The sequence below is a fragment of the Arvicola amphibius genome, chromosome 7 (genome assembly GCF_903992535.2).
Source record: "Arvicola amphibius chromosome 7, mArvAmp1.2, whole genome shotgun sequence".
NCBI classification, from domain to species: domain Eukaryota; kingdom Metazoa; phylum Chordata; class Mammalia; order Rodentia; family Cricetidae; genus Arvicola; species Arvicola amphibius.
Genome location: NC_052053.1, coordinates 50,245,689 through 50,272,243, shown reverse-complemented (window position 1 = coordinate 50,272,243; position 26,555 = coordinate 50,245,689). Strand labels below are relative to the sequence as shown.

Sequence of the window (26,555 nt, the reverse complement as noted above, 5' to 3'; positions counted from 1 at the left end):
AGGGAACTTGCAGCTGCAAAATAGATATGCATACCTAGGTTGACCCAAACATGAATGCTCTTCAGGAGGAGCCAGGAATCTTTGCTTTTTGAGACCTTATGTGTTACTTTGAAACACACAGAACCACCACAGCCTGTGGCTTAGTGAAAAAGCAGGGCCTCAGGAAAGCAGAAATGGGTTTGAATGCTGCTGGCTGTGCCACGAATTCCCTGTGTGATTTTGAGCAGGTGAACTACCAGCTCTGAGTCTGTTTCCTGATGTGTAACTGCGGACAGTAATGATAGATAGAGGTCAGGACAGAATGCTTAGGAAGTGTGGAGCAGCACAAAGCTGGTCACAAGGCGGCTGTTCGGTAGATTTTTGGATAAGGAATCAGTGAGATTGGAGTAGACTGCAATGATGTCAACAACTCACAAGATTGCCCCAGACTGGGGATTGTTTTGTTTTTTGCTTTTTGAGACAGGGTTTCTCTGGGTAGCCTGGCTGTCCTGGAACTCACGCTGTAGACCAGGCTGGCCTCGAACTCACAGAGATCCACCTGCTTCTGCCTCCCCAGTGCTGGATTAAAGGCGTTCGCTGCCGCTGCCACCACCGCCCCTCAATGCCTGGGGATTTTAAGTGGAAATTAACCCTCCACTACACACTGACAACTTTGTTTCAATCCAAGGACACATTATAATTATATATTTATTACTTTCTTTCTTAGGAACTCAGGACATTTTAAACTGTCTTCTTCCTTTTTTTGGTACTGAGAAAGACTTAGTAGGCAGTCGTCCTAGTAAGTAGGACATTAGGCTCTGGGTCTCCTCCCACATCCCAGACCTAAGGCTTTCCTCTCTGGCCATATAGTCTCGTCTAAGGAAAGGATATTAGATGAGGTTTTAAAGAGACCTGCGGGTTTAGGCACCAAGCAGAAGTTGGCATCTGACATGCCAACCCCAGCTCCCAGTTCTACACCCAGTCCCAGCAGGTCTGGCCAGCGACAGGGTTCCAGCCTCCTTCCCTCTCTGCCCTCTCAGACCAAGGAGTTTATCTTCTCCGAGCTGCTGGCCAACCTGTACTCTTGTGGGGACCAGAACACACTCATGGAAGAATCGGCCGAGCAGGCTCAGCGGCGCGACGAGATGCTGCGCATGTACCACGCACTGAAGGAGGCGCTCAGCATTATCGGCGACATCAACACTACCACCGTCAGCACGCCCATGCCCCCGCCCGTGGACGACTCCTGGCTGCAGGTGCAGAGCGTACCGGCCGGACGCAGGTACCAGGGCCGGCCCCCACGGCCCCAAAGCCCCCCAGCCCGGGGCCCGCGGGAGGAGGGCCGGGACCGGGCAGTGGCGCGCCCGGGTCTCGGGGGCTCCCACCTGGAGCGAGGGGCGGAGCTTAGAAGAGGGCGGGGCTTGTCGCGGGGCGGGGCTTGCCATGAGCTCTGGCTGCGGGGCGGGTGGTGCCGCTGGGGGACGGGGCTTAGGCTCCGACGCTGTCCGCGGCCGTGGTGGGCGGGGCTTGCTGCATGGGCGGGGACAGCCTGGGCTGGGGGCGGGGTCTCTTGTGGGGGCGGAGCCACTCATCTCTGCTCCTCGCTTCTTCGGCCCTTGTCGCTCGTAGATCGCCCACGTCCAGCCCCACGCCGCAGCGCCGAGCCCCCGCCGTTCCCCCAGCCCGGCCCGGGTCGCGGGGCCCTGCTCCTGGGCCTCCGCCTGCTGGATCCGCCCTGGGGGGGGCGCCCCCCGTGCCCTCCAGGCCGGGGGCTTCCCCTGATCCCTTCGGCCCCCCTCCCCAGGTGCCCTCGCGCCCCAACCGCGCCCCGCCTGGGGTTCCCAGGTGAGTAAGGGCTGAAAGCGGCGGGAAAGGCCGCTAGGCGGGCGTGACTGGGAGGGAAGTGGAGTCGGATTCCAGATCCTTGGCATAGCAGTGGAAGCGACCCTCTCCATCCCAGGCGCTGGGGTCGGTGGTTGCAAGGTCAAGCCGACAGTCCGGGCTGACGGTCCTGCCCCGCAGAGGGCGCTGAGTCCCGGAGGTGGTCGTTTCTCGGGAGGGGGCTCTGGTGCTTATACCACCTGCCCCCTCCTTTTCAGCACTTGCATGGCTCTTCCTTCTTCATTTTTCTCTCCATTCTTCCCACACTTTGCATTTCTGAACCCTTGCTCTCCATCCTCCTCCATTCCATTCTCCACTCACTCGCCCAACTCCTGGTGAGCCTACCTCACGACTAGGGCTCTGACCCCAGATCCTCTCTAAGACCATAGATTTCTTCAGTTACATTTAGAACTGCCTTGATGCCTGCCCCACTTTCCAGCCCTGACTCTTTTAAGCTGTCCCAGGGTGGTGTCCAGCCTCTGGCGCACAGGATCAGTCCAGACTGTGATTGTGTGACCAGCAGGGTGTATGATGTGTGTGTGGGCGTGCACACGGGTGTGAGTCTGAGAGTGGCACCCAGGCATGGAGAAGGATAGGAAGCAGCTGGGGAAGGGGTCTGGTGGGGATCATGGACAGTCTGGTAGTCTGGAACCAGAGGGTGGATGTGGGGCAGGGACAGAGACTGAAGACTATCCTACTACCAGAGATCTCTAGGAAGAGGAATACACTTCAGCCCTTGGCTTTGCCTTCTTGATCCATGACCAGCTTTCCAGTAAGTTCACTCTAATAGCTGACTCAGCCTGCCCGGTTTCCACTGACCATAATCTCTGAGAAAGACACATTATCTGATAGACCAGTAGCATCTGTTTGCTAATCTAGATGGCTGAACGGCAGAGCTGGGTGTCTGATCCCCATGCACCAGTTGAGGCAGGGGCTCTATGGGGCTCTGATGAAACAGTAGGGTAAAGGCAGGCAGCAAGCATGCCCTGGGGTTGGGAGTCCAGAGATGCTGGTTTATTCCCTTAAGCAAGTCACCTTCCCTCCTAGGGCTTCCATTTCCCTTCTAAGTAAGTACGCTCCACTCTTCCAGGGCAGTGTCCAGATAGGGACAGTGGGCCACTATACTGATGGGAAATGTGGCTGGCCGGCTGGCTCTAGGGTGAGTCAGGCTGGAGACAGATTTGTGGAGACTCAATGCTGTAGAGAACCATGAAAGGTTATTGGGCAGAGAAATGAAGCTGGGTCCTAGAATACAAGCCCCAGTCCCCAGTGTGGTAACCCTGTCAGCACACCAGGCCTGAGTGTGCAGGGAGCTGGTGCAAAGGCCTTCTGTGTGCAAGCGAGCTTCTGTGTTGTGACAGCTCACGCGTGTGCTTCAGTGTGCCGAGTGGCTGCATGTCCCAGATCCGTGCTGCACGTATTGGCCGGCAATGGTGCTGGGAAGTGGGAGGTGGGAGGGGAAATGTATGCGTGTTTGTGGGCATGTGTGTTAGCGTGTGCATGCAGGGCCTTGAGGCCTCACAGCATGTGTGTGCACGCCCAGGCGTGTGCGTGTGTGTGTCCCCTAACCCCACGCCTGGCTCACCTGTGTGTTTGTGAACTGCCCTGTTGATTTCGTGCTGTCTTTCAGAATCACTATCAGTGACCCCTGAGGAGTGTCAGCTACGGTAGGTTATGCTCTCAGCCTGCTGCATGAAGTGTGTCTGCCCCCTCCCTCCTCGCTGCACCAGCTCCATGCTGAGGACAACCTTGGAACCTCTGAGCCAGGCCCCTCCTCCTCCTGCAGCTCTAGACTCCCTCTTCCTGTCCTCTGCCAGCTGGCTCTCTCTTCCCAGTGAGCCTCGGGACTCAGCGCCACTACTCAAGGCCCTTTTGCCTAAACCAAAGGCTCTCGGGACAGGTCCCGTGCCCAAGCTGGTAGATGCGGGTGCTCCCTGGGGCTGTCAGAGACACCAAACTCATTGTTGACAGTGTAGGGACTGAGAGCTTGGAGAGGATGTTTGTGGCTGGCCTCTGAAGGGGCTAGAGGCCTTAGGACGTCTTCATACCTAAAGTGTGCTGCCAAGGTAGAGCATCCAGCTCCCACCCTGGGAGCATGGGCATCTAAATCCACCACAGAACAAACATGATGACCTGACACTAGACAGTAGCCATAGCTGAGTCAGGGCTCTGGTTGGCTAATTATTTAAGAACTTAAAAGCTTTGCCATTCTGTCAGCCCATTAAGAGCTCACAGGCAAGGCAAGGACAAGTAGCCCCCTTTTCTCTCCCTCCTTAATATTGCACATCTGCAATTAATGGCCATGTCCTCTGCCCCAGATACAGAGCCAGCCCATTAGCTCCTACACTTGACCTCTTCTCAGAGTGGCCTGTACCTTTTAGCTAATAGTACTGCAGTGTCTGCTGACTTGACAAGTCAGCTTGAGTTCTGCCTGGCTGGCCACAGGATCGCTGTGACCTGTCCCAGCTCTTCCCCAGCCATTGACGCTCACCCTTCTGCTTTTCCCCAGCAGGAAGGGCCCAGCCTCACCTACGCGACCTGCAGCCCCCCGACCAGCGGAGGCTCCCCTCTTAGACTTATAAGTCTATGGCCACAGGCATCGGCTGCTTGCCTCCCAGCCTCCCCAGGGTCCCCTCAGAGGACTCCTGGGCTTTCTGACCACCTGAGGGGCCTCCAGGGCTCCCTCCAGTCATCCCCTTTAGCTTCGCTCTCCTGGTTCAAGCACTTCTGGCCTCATGGCTGTTACATGGGACTCCCTGAGGCTTGGGGTGGCCCAGGGCCAGTGGGATGGGAGAAGGAGTGACCAGAGAAGAGGGAGACCCTATGGACACATTGCCTGGGTGGTGTGTGAGAGGCCGTGTGCGTGGCAAGTGAGGGCCACCAGCCTCCACCCAGACTACCTGCTAGTTATGGCCCAGCACCTCCCATCTTGCCTTTTTCATTCATCAACTGTCTGCCTCTTTTCTGGGAATTTTGCCCACATCCACTCCTGCCTCATCCCCTCTGCCTCTGCTGGGGGTGGCTGCTCTTGCCTTACCAGCTCTCCTTCCTTTTCTCTCTCCGGTTCTCTCTTTGCTTTCTCTCCAACTGCCAGCCGATCGGGTCAGGCAAGTCCATCCCGTCCTGAGAGCCCCAGGCCCCCCTTCGACCTCTAACCAGATCCCTTCTGCTCCTCGGAGACCTCCCTTACCAAGCCTGCCTGGACAGCTGTTCTGTGACTTGACAGTGGCTCCCCCCGGCCCCAAAGCGTGTTCCCTTCATCTGTGACTTAGTCTGTTGTAGTGTGAGCTACACATCCAGATGTGATGCTGGTGAAAACTTGTGCCCTCTGTGGTATTGCTCCTGCGACATTCTATAAATATCTATAAATATACCTATATATATATATATATATACACATACATATATATGGCTGACACAGCCTTGCCTGTAGTGTCAGAATCAACCATCATGCTGTCCTTGTGGAGTCTTGTGGTCCAACTACAAGGGAACACTGTTACTCTGACCCTCCCCCAATGTGCCACTCCAGTGAGCTTCTCTGTCCTCTTGGCCTGTGGACGGCCATCCCCACCCTGCAGCATGGGGATGCTGCACTAGCAGCTGTATGGTTCTCATAGCCACCAGTCTTGCTGTCTTGGCTGAGAATAAAATCCATTTCTGGATGATGGGGAATTGTGTCCTCTGCTGGTTCATAGTTCGTATTCTCTGTGGAGCTGGGGGGGGAGGGGAAGATGTAAACACTGGGCACTAAATGCAGGGTGAGGAAGAGCCCCTGCTAGGGTGCTGTAAGGTGAGTTTAGCAGGGTCTCATCCTATGAACTGCTTCCACCATTAGGGGGCAAGACCATGAACTCAGCCAGGAGACTGAACTGAGGAGGCCTGCAGCCTGAAGGAGAACAAAAATGGGCCAATGTGGACAGGCTAGGGGAAACGGGGGACAGGATGGAAAAGGTCTGGCCTGTAAGTCAGCACCCTTAGGTGCTGTACCCTATCTATAAGTGTTCCACGTACATATAGGTCAGTCTTGACTGTAACCCATGACATGCTCACTGGGATCCCTCAGCTTCAGTAAGCAGTATACAGACAATACAGCATACCTGCTAAGCACGTCAGACCTTAGGCTCCACACAGGCCAGAAGGCTGCTCTCTGCTGACATACTCCCTGCTTGGTGACAACCTCAGGCTAACCCCAGAACCCAGTAACAGGAACACCCTAGGCCCAGTAGTATGGCTAAATCCATTTATTTCCCAAGTAAAAAGCAAAATAAAGAGGAGCTGCATCAGCAGGGTGCCACAACCCCATCTCTGCCTCCTGTCTTCTGTCCTATACTACCAATAAATAAGTTTCCCAGCCCCAAGTGATAATTAGAACCACCTCCCCACTTGCCAGCTCCAACCTCCACTATGATACAGGGGGTGTCCCGACCCCGGAATATACAAAATGGTACAGAGGTACAATATGTACACCAGGGGAGGGGAAGCCCCCCCCAGCAGCCTTTATCCTGCTTAGTGTACAGTTACCCCAATTGTCATAAGGCCTGAGAGAATAGTACCCACTTTCCCTGTCCCAAAGTGCCTCTAAGAAGATGGAAGCCCTCCTAAGTGGGATGCTTTCCAGAGACAGTTATCCCAACTGCCTGGGGACCATGGAAATGTTGCCCATCCCCACTGCCCTAAAGTGCCTCTAAGAAGATGGGAGTTGGTTTAGGGATGTGCTGGGCCCTGGGTTCCATCCCCAGCACTACCACACAGAAAGGTAGGTAGTGATGGGTGTGTAAATCAATTTGGCAGAATGGCTACTTAGCACTGCGAGATACCAGGCACAGTGCTGAGGCAGGAGAATCACAAGGTCAATGTGTAGTGAGTTCAGGGTTAGCTTGGGATGCGTGTCTAAAGAACATACAGATAAAAAGGAGGGTGGAAAGAAATGAGAGATGGTAAGATAAAGGAGCCCTGCTGAAGGCCAGATTGCATCTACCAGACTATGCTGTACCTGGCCATAAAAATGCTGCCAAATTGTTTTGTCCCAGTGTCTAGAGTAAGGACTGAGGCCCTCCAATTAAAGACAACTTCGTCAGGAAGCCATCAGCTACCCAATCTGCTCAATCACCAAGTCCAGTGTTCTTTCTCTAACGGGAGTTTAGAAAGTAAAACCACCCTGGCCAAAGGGCACAGACCATCCCCATTTGTATCCCACAGTAATATAGGAAGTCTGATCATCTGGGTTTTTTTTTCCCCCAGACAGGGTCTCAGTGTAACCCACTGTGGCCTCAAACTTACTAGCTAGATGAGGGTGGTTGATTCTCCTGCCTCCACTTCCCAAGTTCTTGAATTCCAAGCATCACCAGTTTCAGAGTGTTGGGGACAGAACCCATGGCTATGTGCGTGGCAGACAAGCACTCTACCAACTGAGCTACTTCCTCAGCCCCTGGAGGGGGTGGATCTGACCTTATTATTATAAGGATAAGGGTGACTGAGAAGGGTGGGTTGGGGCAGAACCTTTGGCTGCCCGTGGTGAGGCTTTGGCTGCCAGTCTTTTAGACAACCATGATTTTCACTTCGTCATTCTCATCAGCACGGTAGAAAAAGGGGATGCAAGGGTTGCTGCCCAGGCCTGGACGCTCCTGGGGATTCTGGATCTCACGCAGCAACTGCATGATCTGCTGTGCAGTATGGTTCTCAAGGGGAGTAGGCGCCCCAGCCTCTCCTTGTGTAGTCTCTACACTGTCAGCCAGGCTCACCTCCCTAAGGTCTTTAGAGAAAGGGGAGAGAGGGGTGTCAGGGTTCTGCATGCAAAGGCGGTCCTCCCCTTTGTGCCTGCCCAAGCCAAGGGCTCTACTCACCACCCTGCTGCTCAGCAGCTCCAAATTCCTGGGAGCCCGTGGGCACTGGGGTGGGCACATCAGCAGGGTTCTGAGAGACTGCCAGGAATTTGCTCTGCCAATCATTGCGCTCGTTCACAAGCCTCAACACCAGCTCCTGTAACTCTAGCAGCTTTACCTGGAGGGAAAAGCACTCAATAAACTGAGTGTCCCAGTCCAGCCTAGATGGGGCCTAGACCACAGAAGTGTGGGGCTTACCTTCATCTCCTCCTTGTCCTGGGCTAGCCTGCTAATGTACTCCTCCTTCTCCAAGTGCCGAGCCTTCAGCACTGCCCTCTGGTTTTGGTAGAGAGCAATGTACTCTCCTGTGGGGACGGCAGGCAGGTGGACAACGCTCAGTCACCGAGGCTCACCCAGTCTGCCCCATGTGTAGCCCCAACTGCCTTAGGCTGGGCTCTGCCTCACCAATGGTGTCTGTCTCTCCAGAAAGCTGGATGCAGCAATGTTCAAGTTCTTCTACCCTCTCCTTGAGCTCCACTTTCTCCTGCATGACCTCCAAGAAGCGACTCTGGAGCCAAGACAGAGGTCTCAGAGACTCAGGAGCCCTGGCTGGCCCTACCCTCCCAGCACCCAAAGACTCACTCACCTGCAGCTTCTCCATGGCTACATGTAGGGCCTGGTTGCTCTCCTCAGACACAGAGTCACTCACACTCCTGGGAACTACTGTCTCCTTTTCGAGCTTACTTTGGACTGGGGCTGCCAGGTGAGCCAAGCTCCGGCAGCGTGCCTTCTGCTCTCTCAACTGCATGCGAAGTTGGGCCTGCTTCTCCTCAGCACTGGCTATAGCTGTGTTAAAGAACGCTACCTGCACACAAGAGTTGTGCTTCTTAGGATGATGCTCAGGAAAGAGGCGGCAGGGAGGTAGAGTGGGAGCACCTATTCCCAGATGGGAGAGTGTCTGACCACAGGCTCCCAGGCACAATGTGGTAATCCAAAGAAATGAGAGGACAGGAAACTGAGGGACCACAGAGGCAGGGAAGAGAAGGGGCAGGGCACAGGGCCAGCTCACCATGGCCTCTTTACTGTCTAGGTCTTCTGGGATGGTCAGACTAGGCCGAGGAGCCTCCTCCTCCTCCTCCTGCTCCACATCTCCTGGGGATAGACAGTAGGTTGTCTCTTCTAACAATCTCAGCAAGTAGACAGTGGGCTAAGGGAAGACACCTCAGGACCCCACTTCTGTGCCCCTACTGTATACCCTGGGGCCAGCCACTGACTAGAAAATGCTCAAGCATTCTCAAAGCTTCTCCAAAGATGTCTGCTCAGTTCTGTTAAGAGTCTGAGTCTTCCTCTCCTGTATGGTCTTACCTTCCCCAGGGAGAGCCAAGAGGCTCAGCTGGGCCTGGAGCTGCTGGTTCTCCTGGCTGGTGGCTTCCAGGCGCTCCTAAGGGGCCAGGAAAGAGTGAGAAGGTACTGAGGTGGCCAGGTTCTCCCACTGGGGCCCAGCCTCAGCGAATGCCTCACCTGGGTCTTTTGCAACTCCTGGCGGGCAATTTCAGCGGCCATCTTGCCCTGTACCTCCTCATGCTGCAACTGGTCCATGAGCTGTGTCTGCAGTAGAAGCTGCTTGTGCAGCGCCTCCTTCTCGGAGGTCAGCTGCTCATAGGCAGCCAAGTGCTGTTGGTAGGCGGAGGCGTACTGCTGCAGGTGGGACAGACACTGGTCTCGCTGCTCCTGCAGACCCTGTGCTTCTTGGCTCTTCAGCTCCACCTGCAGGACAGGAAGGCTAGGCCTGAGGGCTCCACATCTGGGCCCAGGCCTGGGCGCCCAGTCACCTTTTCACCACTTCAGGCCTCACATGTAGAAAAGCAGATGGAACCAACACACATTGTTCTGCACAAACCACAGTGCCCAATAGCTTATGCACATTTTCTCATTTAATTTCCAACACTTCTATGAGGAAACCCATCTTTTAAGTTTAGTAAACAGGTTTGGTGATGGGAAGTGTTTGAACAAATGGATGTGAATCCAGCCTTGTATAACCTCCAACTATAAAGAGTCAGCTCTGGGAGCTGGAGAGATGGCTCAGAGGTTAAGAGCACCGACTGCTCTTCCAGAGGTCCTGAGTTCAATTCCCAGCAACCACATGGTGGATCACAGTCATCTATAATGAGATTTGGTGCCTTCTTCTGGTGTGCAAGCATACTTGGAAGGAATGTTGTATATATAATAAATAAATAAATATTTAAAAAAGTAAAATTTAAAAAAAAAAGAGTCAGCTCTGGCCTTGGCCCAGATGAAAAGCAGTCAGGTTCTATAATCTATAATAGAACAGTCATAGGCTGATTTGCAAGCCTGTCCATAGGCTGCAGCTAATCTGTGATGGGCCTTGCACTCCCACCCCTACCCCCAAATCCAGTGGCTGGAACCACATGTGGTAGGCCTTACTGTCTCTTTTAGCTCTCCCAGCCTCTCCTGCAGCTCGCCCAACTTCTTGGCCAGCTCTTTCTTGACGTGCTGCTCTGACTGCAGCGCACTGGTGATCTCCATGTTCTCATTGGTCTGGACAGAAAGCAGCCGTCATAAGGACCCAATGTGGCTAGGGTGCCCAGACCTGTATGAGCGCATCCTCCCGCAGAGCAGGGAAGGCTGCTGGATCATTCCCACACGCCTCATGGGAGGTGGAGAGCACCCCATTCCCAGCCCATCACCAGAAGGGGTGAGTGTGTTCCCTGAGGAGAGACGGCCTACAAGCTCCGCACCAGCCTGACAAAGCCGTTCTGCAGCTCAGCCAACTGCTCCTTTAGCTCGCGGTTCTGAGATAGCGCTCTGCTGATGGTGGTGCGGTCACTCTGCATGCTCTCCAGGATCTGCTTGCGCTCCTCCGCCTGCTCACTCCAGCGCTCTGCGGCCTGCTCCAGCTCCAGCAGCCGCTCCTCCTGCTCCCGGTTCAGGAGGCTCAGGCTCTCATTGTCCTGTACCTGGGCCCTCAGTTGTCCCGTCAGCTTCTCCAGTTCCTTCTGCAGCTGCTCAACCTCTCCCTGCAGCCGCTCTTCCACCTCGGAGGGCCCAGCTGGAGGCTGTGGGGGTGGTGGCTCCTCTGAGAAAGGAAGCAGGCACAGACACTTGACTTCTCAGTGAGCTGGAGTCAGGCTCCTGCCCCAAGCCCTGGCTTCTTTTCTGTCAGGGTCTCAGACTGGGTAAGCATTTCAAGCCATTCTAGTAGTTCCGTGATGCTCAGCCACCTGCAGGGGGTAGCAGTGGCATGCCACCCTGCTTTGCACAGAAGGACACATTTTCAGGGGGATGACAAAACTCGCCATCTCCTGGCAGAGCCCGCTTGTCCTCTGCTACAATGCCCTTGTACCCACCTGCCTCCCCAGGGCAACGGAAGCCACCTTTATGCCTTGGACTCACTTCTGCTCTCGGGTCACCCTTGTCCTACTCACCTGTCTGACTCCTGAGTTCCGCCAAGCTGGTCTCCAGCTCCTGCACCTGACTTTCTCTGTGTTCCTTCTCTTCCTTCAGTGTGTGCACCTGCCCAAGGCACAGGGAAAAAGCTGGAGATCCCGGGCACCATCCATTCCCAGTCCCACCTCTGCAAAATCGAAGCTGCGGTCCACTGCTGCTCAGGAAGAGCTGAGACCCAGGGCCAGGCCTCACCTGCTCTGCCATCTGCTGCATCCTCTGCTGCCACATGGCACTCTCTCCTTTCAGGGTCTCTGCATACTGGTCTCTCTCCATCTGGAGCTGTTTCAGCGACTCCATCAACTGCATCGGTCAACGCACGAGTTACCAAGGGCTGCCCTGGTTCTCACGGGCCCTTGGCCACCTGGGACCGTGCCCTCCTCTCCCTCACAAATCCTCACCTGGCCTACGTGGGTCTCCAGCTGAGCCCGCTCCTCCATGGCGTGTTGTAACTGCTGGTTACTGTCGGAGGCCTCAGACTGGCTAGAGAACTGTAGAAGGAAAACGAGGGGTTCCACTGCAGTGCTCCCTGCAAGAGTGTGAGCTAGGACTAATGAACAACTCAGGGTCATTGCCGTATGAGAAAAGTGCCTGGAAGCGGTAAGCAGCCTCCTGCATAGATTTCATAGAAAGAAACAGAATGGTGGCTTTTCAGCTGGGCACAGTGGCTCATGCCTGCAACCTCAGCAGTTGGAAGGAAGGCTAAAGTAAGCAGACTACCATGAGTTCAAAGCTAGCCAGGCTACCTATGAGTTATAGGTCACCCTGGCGACTGTCTCTGACTCAACAACATGAATAAATAAAGAAACAAAAACAATGTTTTTTCAAGCAGTACATGTCAAAAAATAAAAATTTAACAGCCATACCAGTGACCAGTTAAGATTATGTCTCCACAGGTACGGTCAGGGCTCCACTGCTGAACATTTAGCAAAGAATTCTATAGCAGGCCAGGAGAAGGCTTCAAACTGTCCAGTGCTTGGCTACAAGTCGCCTGCAAGGATGCTGAGACTGTGTGCCTGGGGCTTAGGGGTGTGGGCTGCACCTCTCACCTGTTGCAGCAGCAGCTCTGACATTTCTAGCTTCTTCTGCAGCTCCTCCACCCCCAACTGTGCAGCTGTTTTCTCCGCCACCAAGATTCGAAGTTTCTCTTCCAGTTCTGAGTTCTGCTGCCTCAGATCTTCGTTATTTTTGCTGTGGCCAAGGAGGCAGTGCAGAAAGGATGGAACCAAAAAGAAAGGACCACATTTTTGAGTAACGTATGAGCCTTGCATTAAGACACAAGTAACAGGTCACACCATGAGGTGGGAGCATGGCTAGAACAAGAGCACAGCTTACACAAGCCCAATCCCGTCTCCTCTGACCCTCCATTCCCTGCAGAAGGCCCAACCTCCTTCCCACTCTTACTTGTTCTTGTACAACTCCAGCTTGAGGGCATCTCGCTCTTTGGTTAGGTCCTTGTTGTACTGCAGATAAAGAAATTTGAGTCTGGACCTGGCAGGCTGAAGAGAAGCTGACACAACACCAATGGACCCAGTGATATTCCAGTGACATTTCCTCCCTCCAGTCACACTTAACACTATCACAAGGCATTTCTAAGCCTGTGGTCTCATTTGTGTTTCTGTGTGTTTGTTTGGTTGGTTTTTTTAAAAATAGGGTTTTTCTGTGTAGCCTTGGCTGTCCGGGAACTCATTCCACAGACCAGGCTGGCTTCAAACTCAGAGATCCCACTGTGTCTGCCTTCAGAGTGCTGGGATTAAAGGTGTGCACCACCAGCTTTGTTTTGTTTTTAAGATTGGGTCACACTATGTTTTACTAGCTCGCTTCAAACTCCTGTGTTTAGATGATCTTCCTGACTTGGCCTCCCCAGTAGCTGGGACCAAAGGTCCACCAGTTATAGCCTTCAGGGTTAGTCTATTTTTTTAATTTTTTTAATTTTTATTTATTTTATGTGTATTGGTGTTTTTCCTACATATATATCTATGCTTCACAAGCATGAACTATAGGCAGTTATAAACCACCATGTGGGTACTGGGTATTAAACCTGGATCTTCTGGAAGAGCAGCCTGTGGCCTGTGCTCTTATCTGTTAAACCATCTCTCTAGTCTTGTTTTTTTTTTTTTTTTTATCTATATATATGTATTGGTGTTTGACCTTCATGTCTTTGTGAGGGAGTCAAATTCAATGGAACTTGTTGAGTTACAGACATTTATGAGCTGCCATGTGGTGCTGGGAAATGAAACCAGGACCTCTGGAAGAGCAGTCAATACTCTTAACCACTGAGCCATCTCTATGCCCCCGCCCCATTTTTGTTTTTAATTAACAACAATAATTTTTTTAACAAGACTAGGGATCAAACTCAAGTCCTTGTACAGGCCAGTCAATTACTCTACCACTGACCAATAACACCTTGGCTCTCTTTTATTTTTTCTTCTGAAGCAGGGTCTAAGCAACCAGGCAAGACTAGAATTTACACTATAGCCCAAGCTGGCCTTGAACCCTCCTGCCTCAGCCTCCCAGTGCCCAGCATTCATTCTGGTTTTATGAGAAGAGTTTCAAGCAGATGGGGCTAGCCTTTCTCTTTCAAGTGCTGGAATTACAGGCATGTGCCACTCTATCTGGCTCACTCTTTTTTCTAAAATATTATTCATAATTTTCTTTGAGGCAAGGTCTTTCTATATAGCCCTGGTTGTCCTAGAACTATGTAGACCAGACTGGCCTCAACTTGGAGACATCAGTACTGGGATTAAAGGTATTCACCACCATGCCTCCCTAGTAACTCCTTTTTGGGGGCAGAGGTGGGAGTTTCAACACAGGGTTTCTCTGTGTAGCCCTGGCTGTCCTGTAGCCCTCTCTGTAGATCCCGCGGCCTCAAACTCAGAGATCCACCTGCCCCTGTCTACCAAATGCTGGGATTAAAGGCCACTTCCCAGCTAACTCCTTTGGGTTTGTTTTCTTTTGTTTTGTTTTTTCTAGTTTTCTTTTTTTTTTTTTTTTTAAATAAGAACTCCTGAACCAGGCAGTGGTGGAACAACAGTTTAAATGCCATCACTCAGGAAGCAGAGGTGTCTCTGTGAGTTCCAGGCTATCCAGGGCAACACAGAGACCCCGTCTCAAAAAACAAAAAGCAAACTCAAAACAACAACAACCAAAAAAGAAAAACTCAGTAAAGGGGGCAGATGTTCTTCCAGAAAACCCTGGTTTGGTTCTCAGCACCAACATGATAGACCTAGTGTCAGGAGATCAAGAGCCTTCTGCCCTCTGCAGGCACCAGCTGTGCATGTGGTGCATATGGAAGCAACACACACACACACACACACACACACACACACACACAAAAGTAAATAAGCCTTAAAAATAGAAATAAACCGGGCGGTGGAGGCACACACCTTTAATCCCAGCATTTGGGAGGCAGAGGCAGGCGGATCTCTGAGTTCAAGGTCAGCCTGGTCTAGCGAGCTAGTTCCAAAACAGGCTCCAAACCTAAAGAAAAACCTGTCTTAAAAAACTAGATGGATGGATGGATAGATAAATGAACTCTTGAACCAGGTGGTGGTGGTTTGCACCTCTAATCCTAGCACTTGGGAGGCAGAGGCAGGCAGATCCTTAAGTTTGAGGCCAACCTGGTCTGAGTTCCAGGACAGGTAGGGTTACACAGAGAAACCCTGTCCTGAAAAGCCAAAATAACAAAAACAAACAAAAAATAATTCCATAAGATGAAGAAGGCAGAGGAAAAAAACTGAGACCAGCCTTAAGAATGATATTAGCATATGGAGGCCAAGGCATTCACAACAGACTACGATTGGCCAGAACTCTCAGACACTACTGGTGTTAATCTGTTCACTGAGCACTTCACCAGACACCACTGCTAACCCACCAATCTTCACACCCATCGAGAACAGTTACTGTCATCCCCACAGGGCAGAAACAGTATACAAAAGTGTTGGCCTGAAGTCACTTAGCAGGGGTGGGACTTGAGCATTTTGGGGTGTCTAAATCTCTAGGCACTTTCTCCCTGGGGGTTGTACATAAGAGGAGGAAAATTAACTTCTGTTTGGATCTTGTGCTCGCCTCTGAATGGATGGTCTATTCATACACTCCAAAACTCAGAGGGGACAGAAGCAAAATGATTCCCACCTGAGCTCACTTGCGCAGTCCCCAGTTACACAGCTGTGAACTCATCCCCAGTTTGCTTCTTCCAACCACACAACAAAAGCAGCAACAAACAGTCCATGCTGGCTTGTCAGCAGCAAGACACTGGACCATGCAGAAGAGCACTTTAAGCTTACTGTCCACCAGGAAGCTGCTGATGGCCAGAGGGGCTTGTCTTACCCTGTCTGCCTGTTTCTGTTGTGTTGACACCGTAGACAACGTCCGCTCTAGCTCTCCCACACGCTGTCGGGAAGACTGTAGGCGGTTGGCAAGATCCTCTGACTCTCCTGAAACAAGAGTTGTCTTGATGGAGCCCCAGGAACCCTCCCTCAGGGCTGCCAAGGCATCGGCACGAGGCCAAAGGGTGCCCTGATCTTACCTGCTTTCTGCCTGGCTGCTTGCTGCGTGTGGGCCAGGGCGGTCTGTAATTCTGCCTTCTCAGACACCAGGATGCCTATGGTCTGAATGTGAACCTTTGGGAGAAAAGTCCAAAAGTGCTGAAAGAAAAGACAGACATGCTCTCTGGGGAACATAGGGACACCATGCAGGCCACTCACCTGCAGTTGTTCCCTGAGAGCTCCCTGCTCCTTTGCCAGTTTCTGCTGATAATCCTTCTTCTCCTATGGGCATGGGAAGTGCAGCTCTTAGCAGGGATGCAGAATCCCAGCAGGGACGAGCCCCCAGAAACCCCAGTAGCCCAGGACAGGCCCACCGTGAAGCCAGGTTATCAAGGATCCTATGGAGGACACCCTGTGGGGTGAGTCTTCTCCAAGAGGGAAGCAAGCAAGATCAAGGCCTGCAGCTCTAAGGCCTCCCCCAATCCCATCAGCCAAGAAAAGAGCAAACGCAGAAACCACAGTACTTTTTCCAGTTGATCCAGAGTATCTTGGTTCTGTTGTTTCTGTGGGAAGAGTCAAAGGAAGGTGACTGGGGCTGGTCTCTTTCATGTCACCCCAGACTAAAACAGAGCAGGGGGATGGATTTGAAAAAGGAGCTCAGACTCCCAGGGGCTCATGAACCAACAAACTACTCAAGTTCCCAAGGAACTACAGTTTGTGTCTTGGCTGCCTCTCAATTACAACTATGCCACAGAGGTCTGAATCTGGGTCTAAATTAAAGAACAGTAACTCTAAAAACAAGTTTGAGAAAGAAGACTACCCTCTGCCAACTTGGAACAGTGTGCAGAGTTAAGAACTGACTGTATCTTGTATAACCAAGAGAGGAATGGGAGAGTACTTCATTCTGACAGTTCAGTAAGTCTTCTTTTTTCCCCCCTGCAAGACAGTTTCTCTGTAGTTTTGGAGCCTGGCCTGGAACTCGCTCTTGTAGACCAGGCTGGCTTCGAACCCACAGAGATCCGCCTGCCTTTGCCTCCCAAATGCTGGGATTAAACGAGTGCGCCACCACCACCTGGCTCAGTAAGTCTTTAAATTCTTTTTTTTTTTTTTTTTTTGGGGGGGGGGGGAGGATGTTTTGAGACAGGGTTTCAGTTTGTAATAGCCTTAGCTGTCCTGGAACTCACTCTAGTAGACCAGGCTGGCCTTGAACCACCTGCCTCTGCCTCCTGAGTACTGGGGATTAAAGGCATGGGCCACCATCAACACCCAGCTAAGTCTTTAAATTCTTGCCACTTAAGAGTGGAAAGAGGTCTCTGACACTCTCCAACTCCGCCTCAACAGGAAATTCAAAACCCAGGGAGTACTGTGGCCAAAATCAAAGAGAAAATTAGGACCTAAGCCAGGGCAAGACATGGGGCTCCTGACAACCAACTGGGTTTGTGTTCTCTTCCACTGGAGGCACCAAGCTCAGAACAAGTGTGGTGAGGACTCAAGCTGGGAGTCTAGAGTACAGAAAGAGGTGGGGAGCAGCGAGAAGAACCATGCTGCATGGTCTATGCTCTTGCTGCCTCCAGCAAGAGACCTGAGGTACCCAGGTCTCCCGTTACCCTTTTGCCCCAAGGGCTCCCAGTCTCTCTTCTGAGCCCCAAGGGGAAACTGAAGCCCAGGACTGGCAGGAGGAATCAGGGACCCCACTGGACTCTTACCAATTCCTCTATCGTGCTACTGAGTTGTTTGTTTGTTACATAGCTGGAGTCCAGGGCTCCGGCTAGCTCTTGGTACCGGCTCTGAGGCGCATGCAGAGAGGAGGAGTTGGAGGAGGGAGGGGGGAAAGGTAGAGAGAGCATCATTAGGGTTGGGGGTGGTGGGCTGTCTCGGCTGGCAGTGGGCACTCAGGTCCCACTGTACAAGGAGATAGGTGGTTGGCTTAAAGGGTCTGAACCATGTTCCACGGCTACTCACCTCCAGTTCCTTCATGTTGGAAGACACGAGGCCCTCCCCATTGATGTAGGATGTAGTCTAGGAGAGACAACATTTCACATGGAGATGCTCTGTCACCCTCAATGTCTAATCCCTCCAGCCTTCTTACTTCCCCCTCAACTAGCAGAATCTGCTCTCCTGCCGACCTTGGACCTGTCTTCTCACACCCCTCATGGTTCTCATCCCACCACGGCTCAGCCCCTGCCCTCAACAGCTGTCATTTCACACTTTCTACAGCAGGATAAAAATCACATCACCCGTCAGGGTCCAAATCTGTCTTCTCTGAGTCTGACAAGATCCTCTCATGAGCCAGTCTCCTGAGAATCCCTGCTTCAGCTTCTACCATGCTTTTCTTTCCCCTCTACCTTCTCTCTGGACCCCAGTTCTGCGGTACCTCAGATACAAGCCCATTGAGCTGTTGAGAAAGTTGTCGCAGACTCTCAGTTGATGAGAAAGTCCTAAGGAAGGAGACAGAGGGTCAGGGGTGCAGGTGGCTTGATGGGAACCTGGTTCATGGGCAGAGGCCTGCCCTGACTCCCTCAGTAGAGAACGCTTACTTGGTCTCCTCCATGAGGTTAGAACAATTGCCAGCGTCGTGGCTCTGTATGGGTAGAAACAAATCAGGTCACTATTCAGTTTCTGCTTATTATCACCAGGGACGAGGTAGGCCAAGCTCATCAACACCCATCTCCCCAGGCCTCCCCAGCTTGGCCTCCCCATGTCAGGCTCCAGGAGCAGCACTTGGACCAAGCTACCAGAAGAGAGAATTCGGAGAAGGTAAAGTCCTTTGACAAGCAGATAGGAGCATAGCAAGCAAAAGGGAAAAAGCACAAACCTGAGGTGATGCCATGCTAGTGAGGTCAGCATCAGGGGAAGGGACAACACCAAGAAACATAGTGTCATCATCAGCAGTTGGCGGTGCAGGAGCAGCACAGTCTGTGGGCGCCTGTCACAGAACAGAGCAGGGGTATTAGACGACCACAGGGAGCCTCGCTGCCTTGGACATGAGGTGATGGGGCAAGCAGGGTAGGAGAGCAGCAGTCACAGGACGGTCGCACATGCTGGGAGCTACTGGGGAGAGACACAGCCTGCCCAGGCCTCAGGCCACTGAGGAGCATTCTAAAGACCAAAGCTCAAAGCAAAGGCTGCAGGGTCTTCTTCCTGAAAACCCGAGGACCTTGTTCCCTCTGGAGCTTTGACTTGTTGCAGCCACAGCAGGAAGTGCCCAAGTCCAGGAGCCAGAGAGCCAGCCTGTACCGACTGTGACCCTGACCACGGCCTGCTCCTGGGATGGACTAGTCGCCATGGTCAACATAACTATTCACCCCTCTCCTCTCGCTTTCCTGCCTTCCCTTCGCCCGACCTACGCAATGGCTGTGTTTGCTGATTAAAGCAGAGAGCAATGGCTGCCTTTTGGCTTGCAGCATCCCGGAGATTGGATGACCTTCCTAGGAACAGCAGCCAGGGACCAAGCCTAGGATTCAGGATGTGGCGGTTTGTGGAAACCTTCTTACTTCCCCTGTGGGAACCGTCTGCTTTACCAGCTGTGCCCAGACCTCACTCTTACTTCAAATATATATATATATATATATATATATATATATATGTATACACACACACACACACACACACACACACACACACACACATAAAATTTTTTTGAGACAGGGTTTTACTATCCAGTTCTGAATGTCCTGGAATTTAACTCTGTAGACCAGCCTGCAGCCTGGCCTCGAACTCACTGGGTATGTGCCACCACCATGCCCAGTGGTTTAGGACTTACTTTAGAATATGTCTCTGGCTGGGTAGTGGTGAAACACACCTTTAATCCCAGCACGGGGGGGGGAGGGGGTAGGGGCAGAGGCAGGTGGATTTCTGCGTTCAAGGGCAGCCAGGGCTACACAGAGAAATCCTGTCTTCAAAAACAAGACAAAACAGAATGTCTCTGGTTTAGAGGTCTTTTAATGTCCAACAAGCTAGACAGGCAGAGAATGGGAAGCCAAAGGGGGAGGGTCAGGGAACCCACGCCTGCCCAGCAAGGCTGGTCTGGGAGGCAATGGTCATGCCTTTCTCCAAAGAGAGGCTGCTTGCTTTCTGAGCCTTCAGTCTCAGCCTCCTGAATGCTGACCAAATTTCCTCCACTGAGCAATCGAGAACCTTGAAGAACAAGGGTGAGCCTCGCTCTGCAAGGTTACTGTAGCCATGTCCCTGGAATCCCATGTGACTGTCAGCTTGGAATTACCCATACATGTTGCCTTAACAGCTCTACAGTTGAATATAATCAGTAAGAGCAGGGACACAGACAGTCAGGGGAGTATGCCACTAAGTGACAGAACCCTCCCAGGTTCTGGGTCCCTTGGGGCATCTCAGGAACTGATAAGACACCACATACAGCTACTGAGTACCAAATAACTCCCCAATTTTAAGTCTTACAGCTAAGCATGGAGTTTTTAAACGTCTCAGCCAATTAGAAACTATGTTTTCGTTTGTTTTTTTGAGACAGGATTTCTCTGTGTCTCTTTGGTTGTCCTGGAACTCACTCTGTAGACCAGGCTGGCCTTGAACTCACAGAGATCCAGGGATTAAAGGCGGGTGCACCACAATGCCAGAAACAACTTTTATCTTTCTATAACTTCCTGTATCTTCTCTGCTCAGGAGACACCATTCTCCTTCATTCCTGGTTTGGAAAATCCATTACCCATTCAAGACAGTTTTCAGAAACACCAGGAGAGGGAGCTGTGTACTCAGATTAATTTTTCCAGTGAGGAAACTGAGGCCCAGGCTCTCAGTGTGACTGACTCCTGAGCTAAATGCTAAAATGCTAAAGCAGTGTGCCAACCTCTGAACTGAGAGATGGAGCACAGCCCCTGAGCTCACCACAACATCTTGCCAGGAGCAGCGCTAGTGGCTGAAAAAGAGTCCAGCTCCAACCCGAGTCCTCAGTCCATTCCACACTCAGCTCTAAAAGGATGTGGCCTTGGCTTAGGCCACTCCTTCAGTTGGATAAAGCCTGCTCCTTTTGTTTGGCATATGTTAACTGAAACAAGTACTAAAGTCACGCCCAGGAGGCCATCTCCAAGCCCTGTGGACACAGGTTCTGTGCCCCCAAGACTCCCTGTATCTCTGAAAGGTGCCTGCCTGTGAGCTCCCTGCTCCTCTGCTCCCCAACTCTCCATGTGGATGAACAGGAACCATCTTTCCTCATCAGATAGCCGCGAATGCCCCTTCTCCAGCCTCGAGTCCACTGGGAAGCAACTCTTCTGTTGCTACATGAGGTATCCTGGATGTCACACAGCATTGGGTCCGGCTCAGGTAATCTAGTATTTGTGTGAGACAGGGTCTCACTATGTAGCCCAGGCTATCTTGGGACTTACCATCAACGTGTCTCAGTCTCCGAGCACTGGGCTTTATGGGCATGTGCCAGTACACATGGGTGTTCGTCTACTTTTGTCACTGTTTACCAGAGCCTTTCCTATCAAGGGTCCACTGATTTTTCAAAGACACAGCGGGCAGAGTCTCCTGGCCATTTATTTGTTAGTTAACTTTACCTCTGACAGTTTCTTTCTCCCCCACCCCCCACGAGTCAGGGTTTTCCTGTGTAGCCCTGGCTGTCCTGGAGCTCACTCACTGGGATTAAAGGTGTGTGCCACCACTGCCCAGTTAGTTTCTTAGAAAAAACGTCTTAATTCCAGAAACTATAATGCAAATTCACTTTCTCATAACCTTATGTTCCTAAGTTTCAAAGCAAGATGAATTCATAAAAAAGAATTGCATGTTTCCACGATCTGGTCTTCTGGAGACAGATGCCCAGAGGGCAAGCCCAAAAGGTGTTTTGTTTCCACCTGTCCCAGTCTAACAGCACCATGCTTGCTGGGCATTCAGAAGCCCACAACTCACACCTCATCCGAAAGTTATCTCCTCAGTCAGCTGTAACTTTCAAGGTGGGTCTCAACTCCTTCTCCAAGACGAGAAATGATACGGAGAAAGAAAAAAGAATCCCAATCAAGCAAGCAGTTGACGAAGCAGACATGGGGGCTAAGGGTTAACTGAGGCAACATAAAATAAGCCAGTGGCAGAGGTTCCCCAAAGCAGGGAAGCCTCTGGAGCATGCATGGCTGGGAGAGCAAGCCAGAGGGAGTCTCGACACTGCCTCACCTTCCTCTTGTCTAATGGGGGGAGTGAGACCCCATTGGAACGGTTAAGGTCGGACACCAACACCTTCAGAATGTCCTGAATCTATAGCAGGCGAGAAGGAAAAACAAGGGCAGGGGGAGAAAGGCAAGAAAGTCAGGGCGGGAAGAAGAGAACCGGTCAAGGAAATGGAACACTCAAAGAGCAGAGATCAGCACCCAGGCCTGCACCATCTGTCCAAACACCACTTGCTGCTTTGTAAGCTGCAGCCCTCAGAGTAAATAAGAGTTCCCCAAGGGATGCAATCAGCTCTCTTGACCACTGCAGCAACTCAACATTGAGACCCCTTCTACAGACCCAGGATTGCAGGAACAATCTGAAAAGCCCCAGAACCCATGTCCACCTTCAAAACCAGCTAAGACTTCTCTTATACTGCTACCATCCAGTTGAAAAGCAAATGTAAGACACCAAGTGAATCCACCATCATCTTGTCAGATAAACTGTGTGTGTGGGGACTTTCCTGATGTAACCCAGCAAGCTCATGACAAAGATGGACTTAAAACTTAGATCTTCTCTTACTGTTGCTTCCCCTTAGGAAAGCCTGAGAACAAATGATATTCCCTCTGGCCTGGTTTCTACCCACAAACCAAGAAAATCAAGCAGCACCTAATGCTGAATCACTATTTACTCCAAGCAGGTTCTCTATTTGCGGAATTAACATAAAAACAACAGCAACTAAGCTCATTTAAATTTTATAAATATACATTAAACAATATTGCTGCTATTTTGTAGATATGTAAGAAGAGGCTCAAAATGTTCATACACCTTGCCCTAATCTTATCATATTTCTAGCAGATGGAGAGATAGGATTCAGACCCAGATTTTACTTTATTTTTCCATGCTGAGATAAAACCCAGGGTCTCTTTCCAGGGAAGGCCTAATTCATTACCATTGAACTAGGCTCCCAGTCCTCAAAGCCAGAAATTTTAATCATCACTGACACTTCCACCTGAACCACAGTCCTCTCCACCCCATCCCCAGGACTCTGCCACCCAGACTCACATCCTCTGGTGACTGACAATCACTGACGGTGGTTTTCTCAGGGCTACTGCCATTTTTAATCTTTTTTTTCTTCTTTGCTCCTGCAGGAACACCAGGGCTGTTCTTCTGCTGATACTCTCTCAACTGTGAAAAAGAGAACAGGGACTCATGAAAGCCGTTTGTCCCATACTAACAGCCTCCACTCCAGCTGGAATTCCAGTTTATTAAGCGGTTCTTGTGTGGTGTTTCTGTATGCATTGTTTGAGACAGGGTCTTATGTATCCAGGGTGAACTCCAATCCACTATGTACATATGGAAGACTCAACCTCTAAAAGCTCTAGGATTCCAGGTATGTGCCACCATACCTTGTTTATACAGTGCTGGAGAGCAAACCTAGAGCTTTGGGCAAGCAAGGCAAGCACTCTCCCAGCTGAACTTCATGCCCCGCTCCCTCCCATGTGTTTTTTATAAAAATACTCTTAAATACATAAGTCTGATGTAATAGTACCACAATTCTACAAGATATCATAATGACGTTTTAATGGCCAAAGAAATGGCTAAGAAAGCAATAATTGGGTTAGGAATGTAGCTCAGTGGAAAATACTTGCCTACCCTTCAAGAGGCCCTGAGTTCCATCCCCAGCAACACATATGTATGCACACATGTGCGCGCACGCACAGAGAGAGAGAGAGAGAGAGGGAGAGGGAGAGAAGCAGACACAGAATTTAAACTCAATCTTCTGATTCCCAGCTCTGGGGTTTGCAGCTCCCAAAGGAAAATCTAGAGGTAGCAATCAGAGAGTAAACATTCAGCAGGTAGGAACTAGCTGGGTGTACTCTCTCCTATCTGTAATCCCAACTCTTGGAAGGGACAGGCAAGAGAAATGAGACTCTGAAGCCAGCCTTGGCTACACAGCAATACACAGTCTCAGAATAAGACAACAAACAAATAACCAGTAGACAAAAACTACATACTGAACCTTAAAACCCCTTCCTTTTTTCAAAACATTTTATCTTGCTGGGCATGGTGGTACACACCCTTAATCCTAGCACTCAAAGTAGAGGCAGACGGAGTAATGAGTTGAGCTAGCCTGGTCTACATAGCAAGTTCCAGGCCAGTGAAGGATACAAAGCAAGACCATGTCTTTATTCTTATTTATGTGCATGAATGTTTTGCCCACATGTGTATATATATATGTGCACTGGGTGTATATGTGATGCACACAGAAGTCAGAAGTTGGTGTCAGAACCCTTGAACCCTCAGATGACTGTCAATCATCATGGGTGCTGGAAGTGAAATCCAAAAATTCCATCTTCAAAATATGTATGTGCGTGCGTGTCTCTGTGTATGTGTGTGTCATGTACATGCATGTCTGTATACTGGGAGAGGGTACATGGGTATGTCATGGTGCACACAAGAATGTCAGAGGACAGTCTCTTCCACTTTGAGACAGGTCTCTTGTCACCAAACACAGCAGGCTAGGTGGCCTTTCCTAGGAGTTCTGTCTCTACCTTCCATCTAGCCAGAGAACACCTGGGCTTACAGATTCATGCTGCCATGTCTGGTTTTATGTGGGTTCTAAGAAATCCAAATTCAGGTTCTTCTGCTTGTGTGGCAATACTTTACCCAACGAACCATCTCATTCTCAAAAGTCAAAGTACTGTCAATAAATCCTCAAGTCAATGGCATTTTTCTTTTTCTTTTTTTCTTTCTTTTTTTTTCTTTGTGTGTGTGTGCGGCAGTACTGGAAACTGAACTTGGAGCAATATGCATGAGATACCAGTACTCTACTACTGAGCCATATATAGTTTCCATTAAAAAAAAAAAAGATTGCTGGGCATGGTACCCCATACCTTTCATCCCAGCACTAGGGAGGCAAGGGCAGGTGCGGATCTCTGTGAATTTGCGGTCAGCCTGGTCTAGAGTTCCAGTACAGTCAGGACTACACAGACACTTCTCGAAAACAAAAAAATTAATCTAATTAATGAAAAAGATTATTTTTATTTTGTGAGTTTTTGCCGACATATCTATCTATACAGTGTACATGCGGTAAACTAGGTGGCCAGAAGAGGGCGTCATACAGAGCCTCTGGAACTGGAGTTACAGATGGATGTTAGCTGACATGTGGGTGATAGGAGCTAAACCTAGGTCCTCTGCAAGAGCCAGCAAATGCTTTACCTGCTGAGCCATCTCGCCAGCCCCAACCCTCTTTTTTTTTTTTTTTTTTGTAAAGATGGAGTATTACATATACCATGCTGGCCTCAAACTCCATATAAAGACAAAAATAACCTTGAAGTTCTGATCCTTCTGCCTCTATCCCCAGAGTCTTGGGATACAGGCTTGCATTGTCTTGCCCAGTAAAGGCCGTGTTGGGACCCACCCAGAACCTCATACGTGTTAGGCAAACACTCTTGCCAACTAACCGGCCCTTGCATACACTAAACAAACACCCTAACAACTTAGCTACATGCCTAACCCCAATGGGGCCCTTTACCAACACCGCAGTACTTCCTAAAACTTTTACAACGTAACACGAGGGAAAAACTCACGAAGGTGAGCCTTCGTGAACACGAGAACGGGGGAGCCCAACCTAAGCATCATTTCAGAGAGGTTTTACTGCAGAAGGAAGATTCTGACAAATCTATGAAAACGCCATGCCTGACTTTTATGTTCGTGTCTCAAAAGGCTCATGGGAAAGGGATGCTTCTGAGATGCCTCATGTTTACCCTGAAGTGCTCACCACCTAGTTTGAGAAGCCGACCGGAAGCTGTTCAGTTTCCAAAGAAACTGATCCACAGTAAACATGCATTTTGCAAATGTCCAGAGACATTTCAGTCTCTTAGCGAGTGGAACACTAAAAAAAATCCCAACCCAACCCACACCCGTTCTTCCATGTCAGCCAGAGACACTGACAGTGTCCTGTGCTCACATTAACGGCTAAGTTAAAGGACTGTGGACGCCTGAAGCGTCTCCGTACTCGAGCTCCCTTCCAGGTGTAAATAGGTGCTCCCCCAGAAACAGGAAAAGGGCTGACGACTTTAGGTGAGCAGGAGGGACGCTCCAAGACCGGCCTCCAGATAGTAATGACAGTTTCGAGGGGGCCTGTGACGTAACTACATTCCACTCCACACTACCAACGTCCGACTCGCCGCTCCGGGGAGCTGAGAGGGGGATAAGAGTACAGGGCCAGGAGCGAGGTCCCTGGAGACAGGGGCCCAGGGAGCTCTGGTTCGCAGCTGGGGGCCGAAAGACCCTGAAGTCACAGGCCAAAGTCAGCCAGGGGCGACTGGGCGGGCGGGCGGGGGGCTGGGTTGTTGAGGGGGCGGGGCTGGCTGAGAAGACTTTACAGGGGAGCCCAGGGCGCTGAGGGGTTCTTCTCGTGTGTCTTGGGAAAGGCTCGGACTCTGGTCATGGTCCGGCCGCCGGAGGAGCTCGGGTGGGGTCAAGGGGCCGCGACCCGGAGCGCTTTACCTTTTTCTTGGCCGCAGCCAATTTGCTCTGCCTGGTTTCTTCCGACATCCCGGGGTGGGGAGGGGGGAAGCGGGGGGGCCACATCACCACGATCCCGGCAGCCACTGCGGAACTGCTTCCGGCAGCTACAGCGCTCTGAGTGGCAGAGAAGGCGGGTGCCAGGCGCCACTAGGCCTCTGGGAAACGCAGCGTGGCCTGCCCTCTCCAAGCCTATTGGTTGACGAGAACGATGAATGGCAGGGAGGCGTGGCCACACTGCCGCGAGGCGGGAGCAACCGGTGGAGTGCACGGGGAAAGC

The 26,555-nt window shown here is 51.2% G+C and overlaps 2 protein-coding genes across 20 annotated transcripts in view; one reads left to right on the top strand and one right to left on the bottom strand.

Moving 5' to 3' along the window:
• Positions 1–11,992, top strand: part of Dnm1 (dynamin 1) — a 51,328-nt gene extending 39,336 nt beyond the window's left edge. For 3 of the 16 annotated variants that reach the window (XM_038337572.2, XM_038337565.1, XM_038337562.1), the window contains 3 exons: positions 1,020–1,261; positions 1,609–1,824; positions 4,370–6,162. In XM_038337572.2, coding sequence (XP_038193500.1) covers positions 1,020–1,261; positions 1,609–1,824; positions 4,370–4,442 — 531 coding nt within the window. In that variant the 3' untranslated portion in view covers positions 4,443–6,162. Of the gene's footprint in view, positions 1–1,019; positions 1,262–1,608; positions 1,829–1,912; positions 1,915–3,490; positions 3,528–4,369; positions 6,163–11,207 lie in introns of those variants that run through there. The other 13 variants (XM_038337569.1, XM_038337567.1, XM_038337558.1 and 10 more) reach the window with 10 other exon arrangements.
• On the bottom strand, positions 6,087–26,387 carry Golga2 (golgin A2). 4 transcript variants are annotated; one of them, XM_038337553.1, is made up of 27 exons: positions 26,258–26,387; positions 22,808–22,930; positions 21,770–21,850; positions 18,450–18,560; positions 18,172–18,215; positions 18,009–18,072; positions 17,597–17,653; positions 17,341–17,421; positions 16,159–16,197; positions 15,854–15,916; positions 15,676–15,769; positions 15,477–15,583; positions 12,552–12,610; positions 12,197–12,338; positions 11,549–11,638; positions 11,343–11,450; positions 11,129–11,216; positions 10,442–10,779; positions 10,128–10,241; positions 9,204–9,449; positions 9,048–9,123; positions 8,752–8,834; positions 8,329–8,547; positions 8,148–8,250; positions 7,941–8,047; positions 7,704–7,860; positions 6,087–7,612 (listed from the first exon to the last, which is right to left on the bottom strand). In XM_038337553.1, exons 1-27 carry the CDS (start codon positions 26,339–26,341, stop codon positions 7,398–7,400), a joined length of 3,093 nt encoding a protein of 1,030 aa, XP_038193481.1. In that variant the 5' UTR covers positions 26,342–26,387; the 3' UTR covers positions 6,087–7,397. The 4 variants fall into 4 exon arrangements, with proteins under 4 accessions (XP_038193481.1, XP_038193483.1, XP_038193482.1 ...); XM_038337555.1 differs by lacking the exon at positions 17,341–17,421; XM_038337554.1 differs by lacking the exon at positions 21,770–21,850.
• Positions 26,388–26,555: the final 168 nt, after the last annotated feature.

Coding starts and splice junctions, on each gene's coding strand:
- Golga2 (XM_038337553.1), bottom strand. CDS start 26,341: ATGTGGCCCCCCCGCTTCCCCCCTCCCCACCCCGGGATGTCGGAAGAA. Junction 17,422..17,596: donor CCAACATGAAGGAACTGGAG/GTGAGTAGCCGT, acceptor CATGCGCCTCAG/AGCCGGTACCAAGAGCTAGC. Junction 7,613..7,703: donor AGCTGCTGAGCAGCAGGGTG/GTGAGTAGAGCC, acceptor CTTTCTCTAAAG/ACCTTAGGGAGGTGAGCCTG.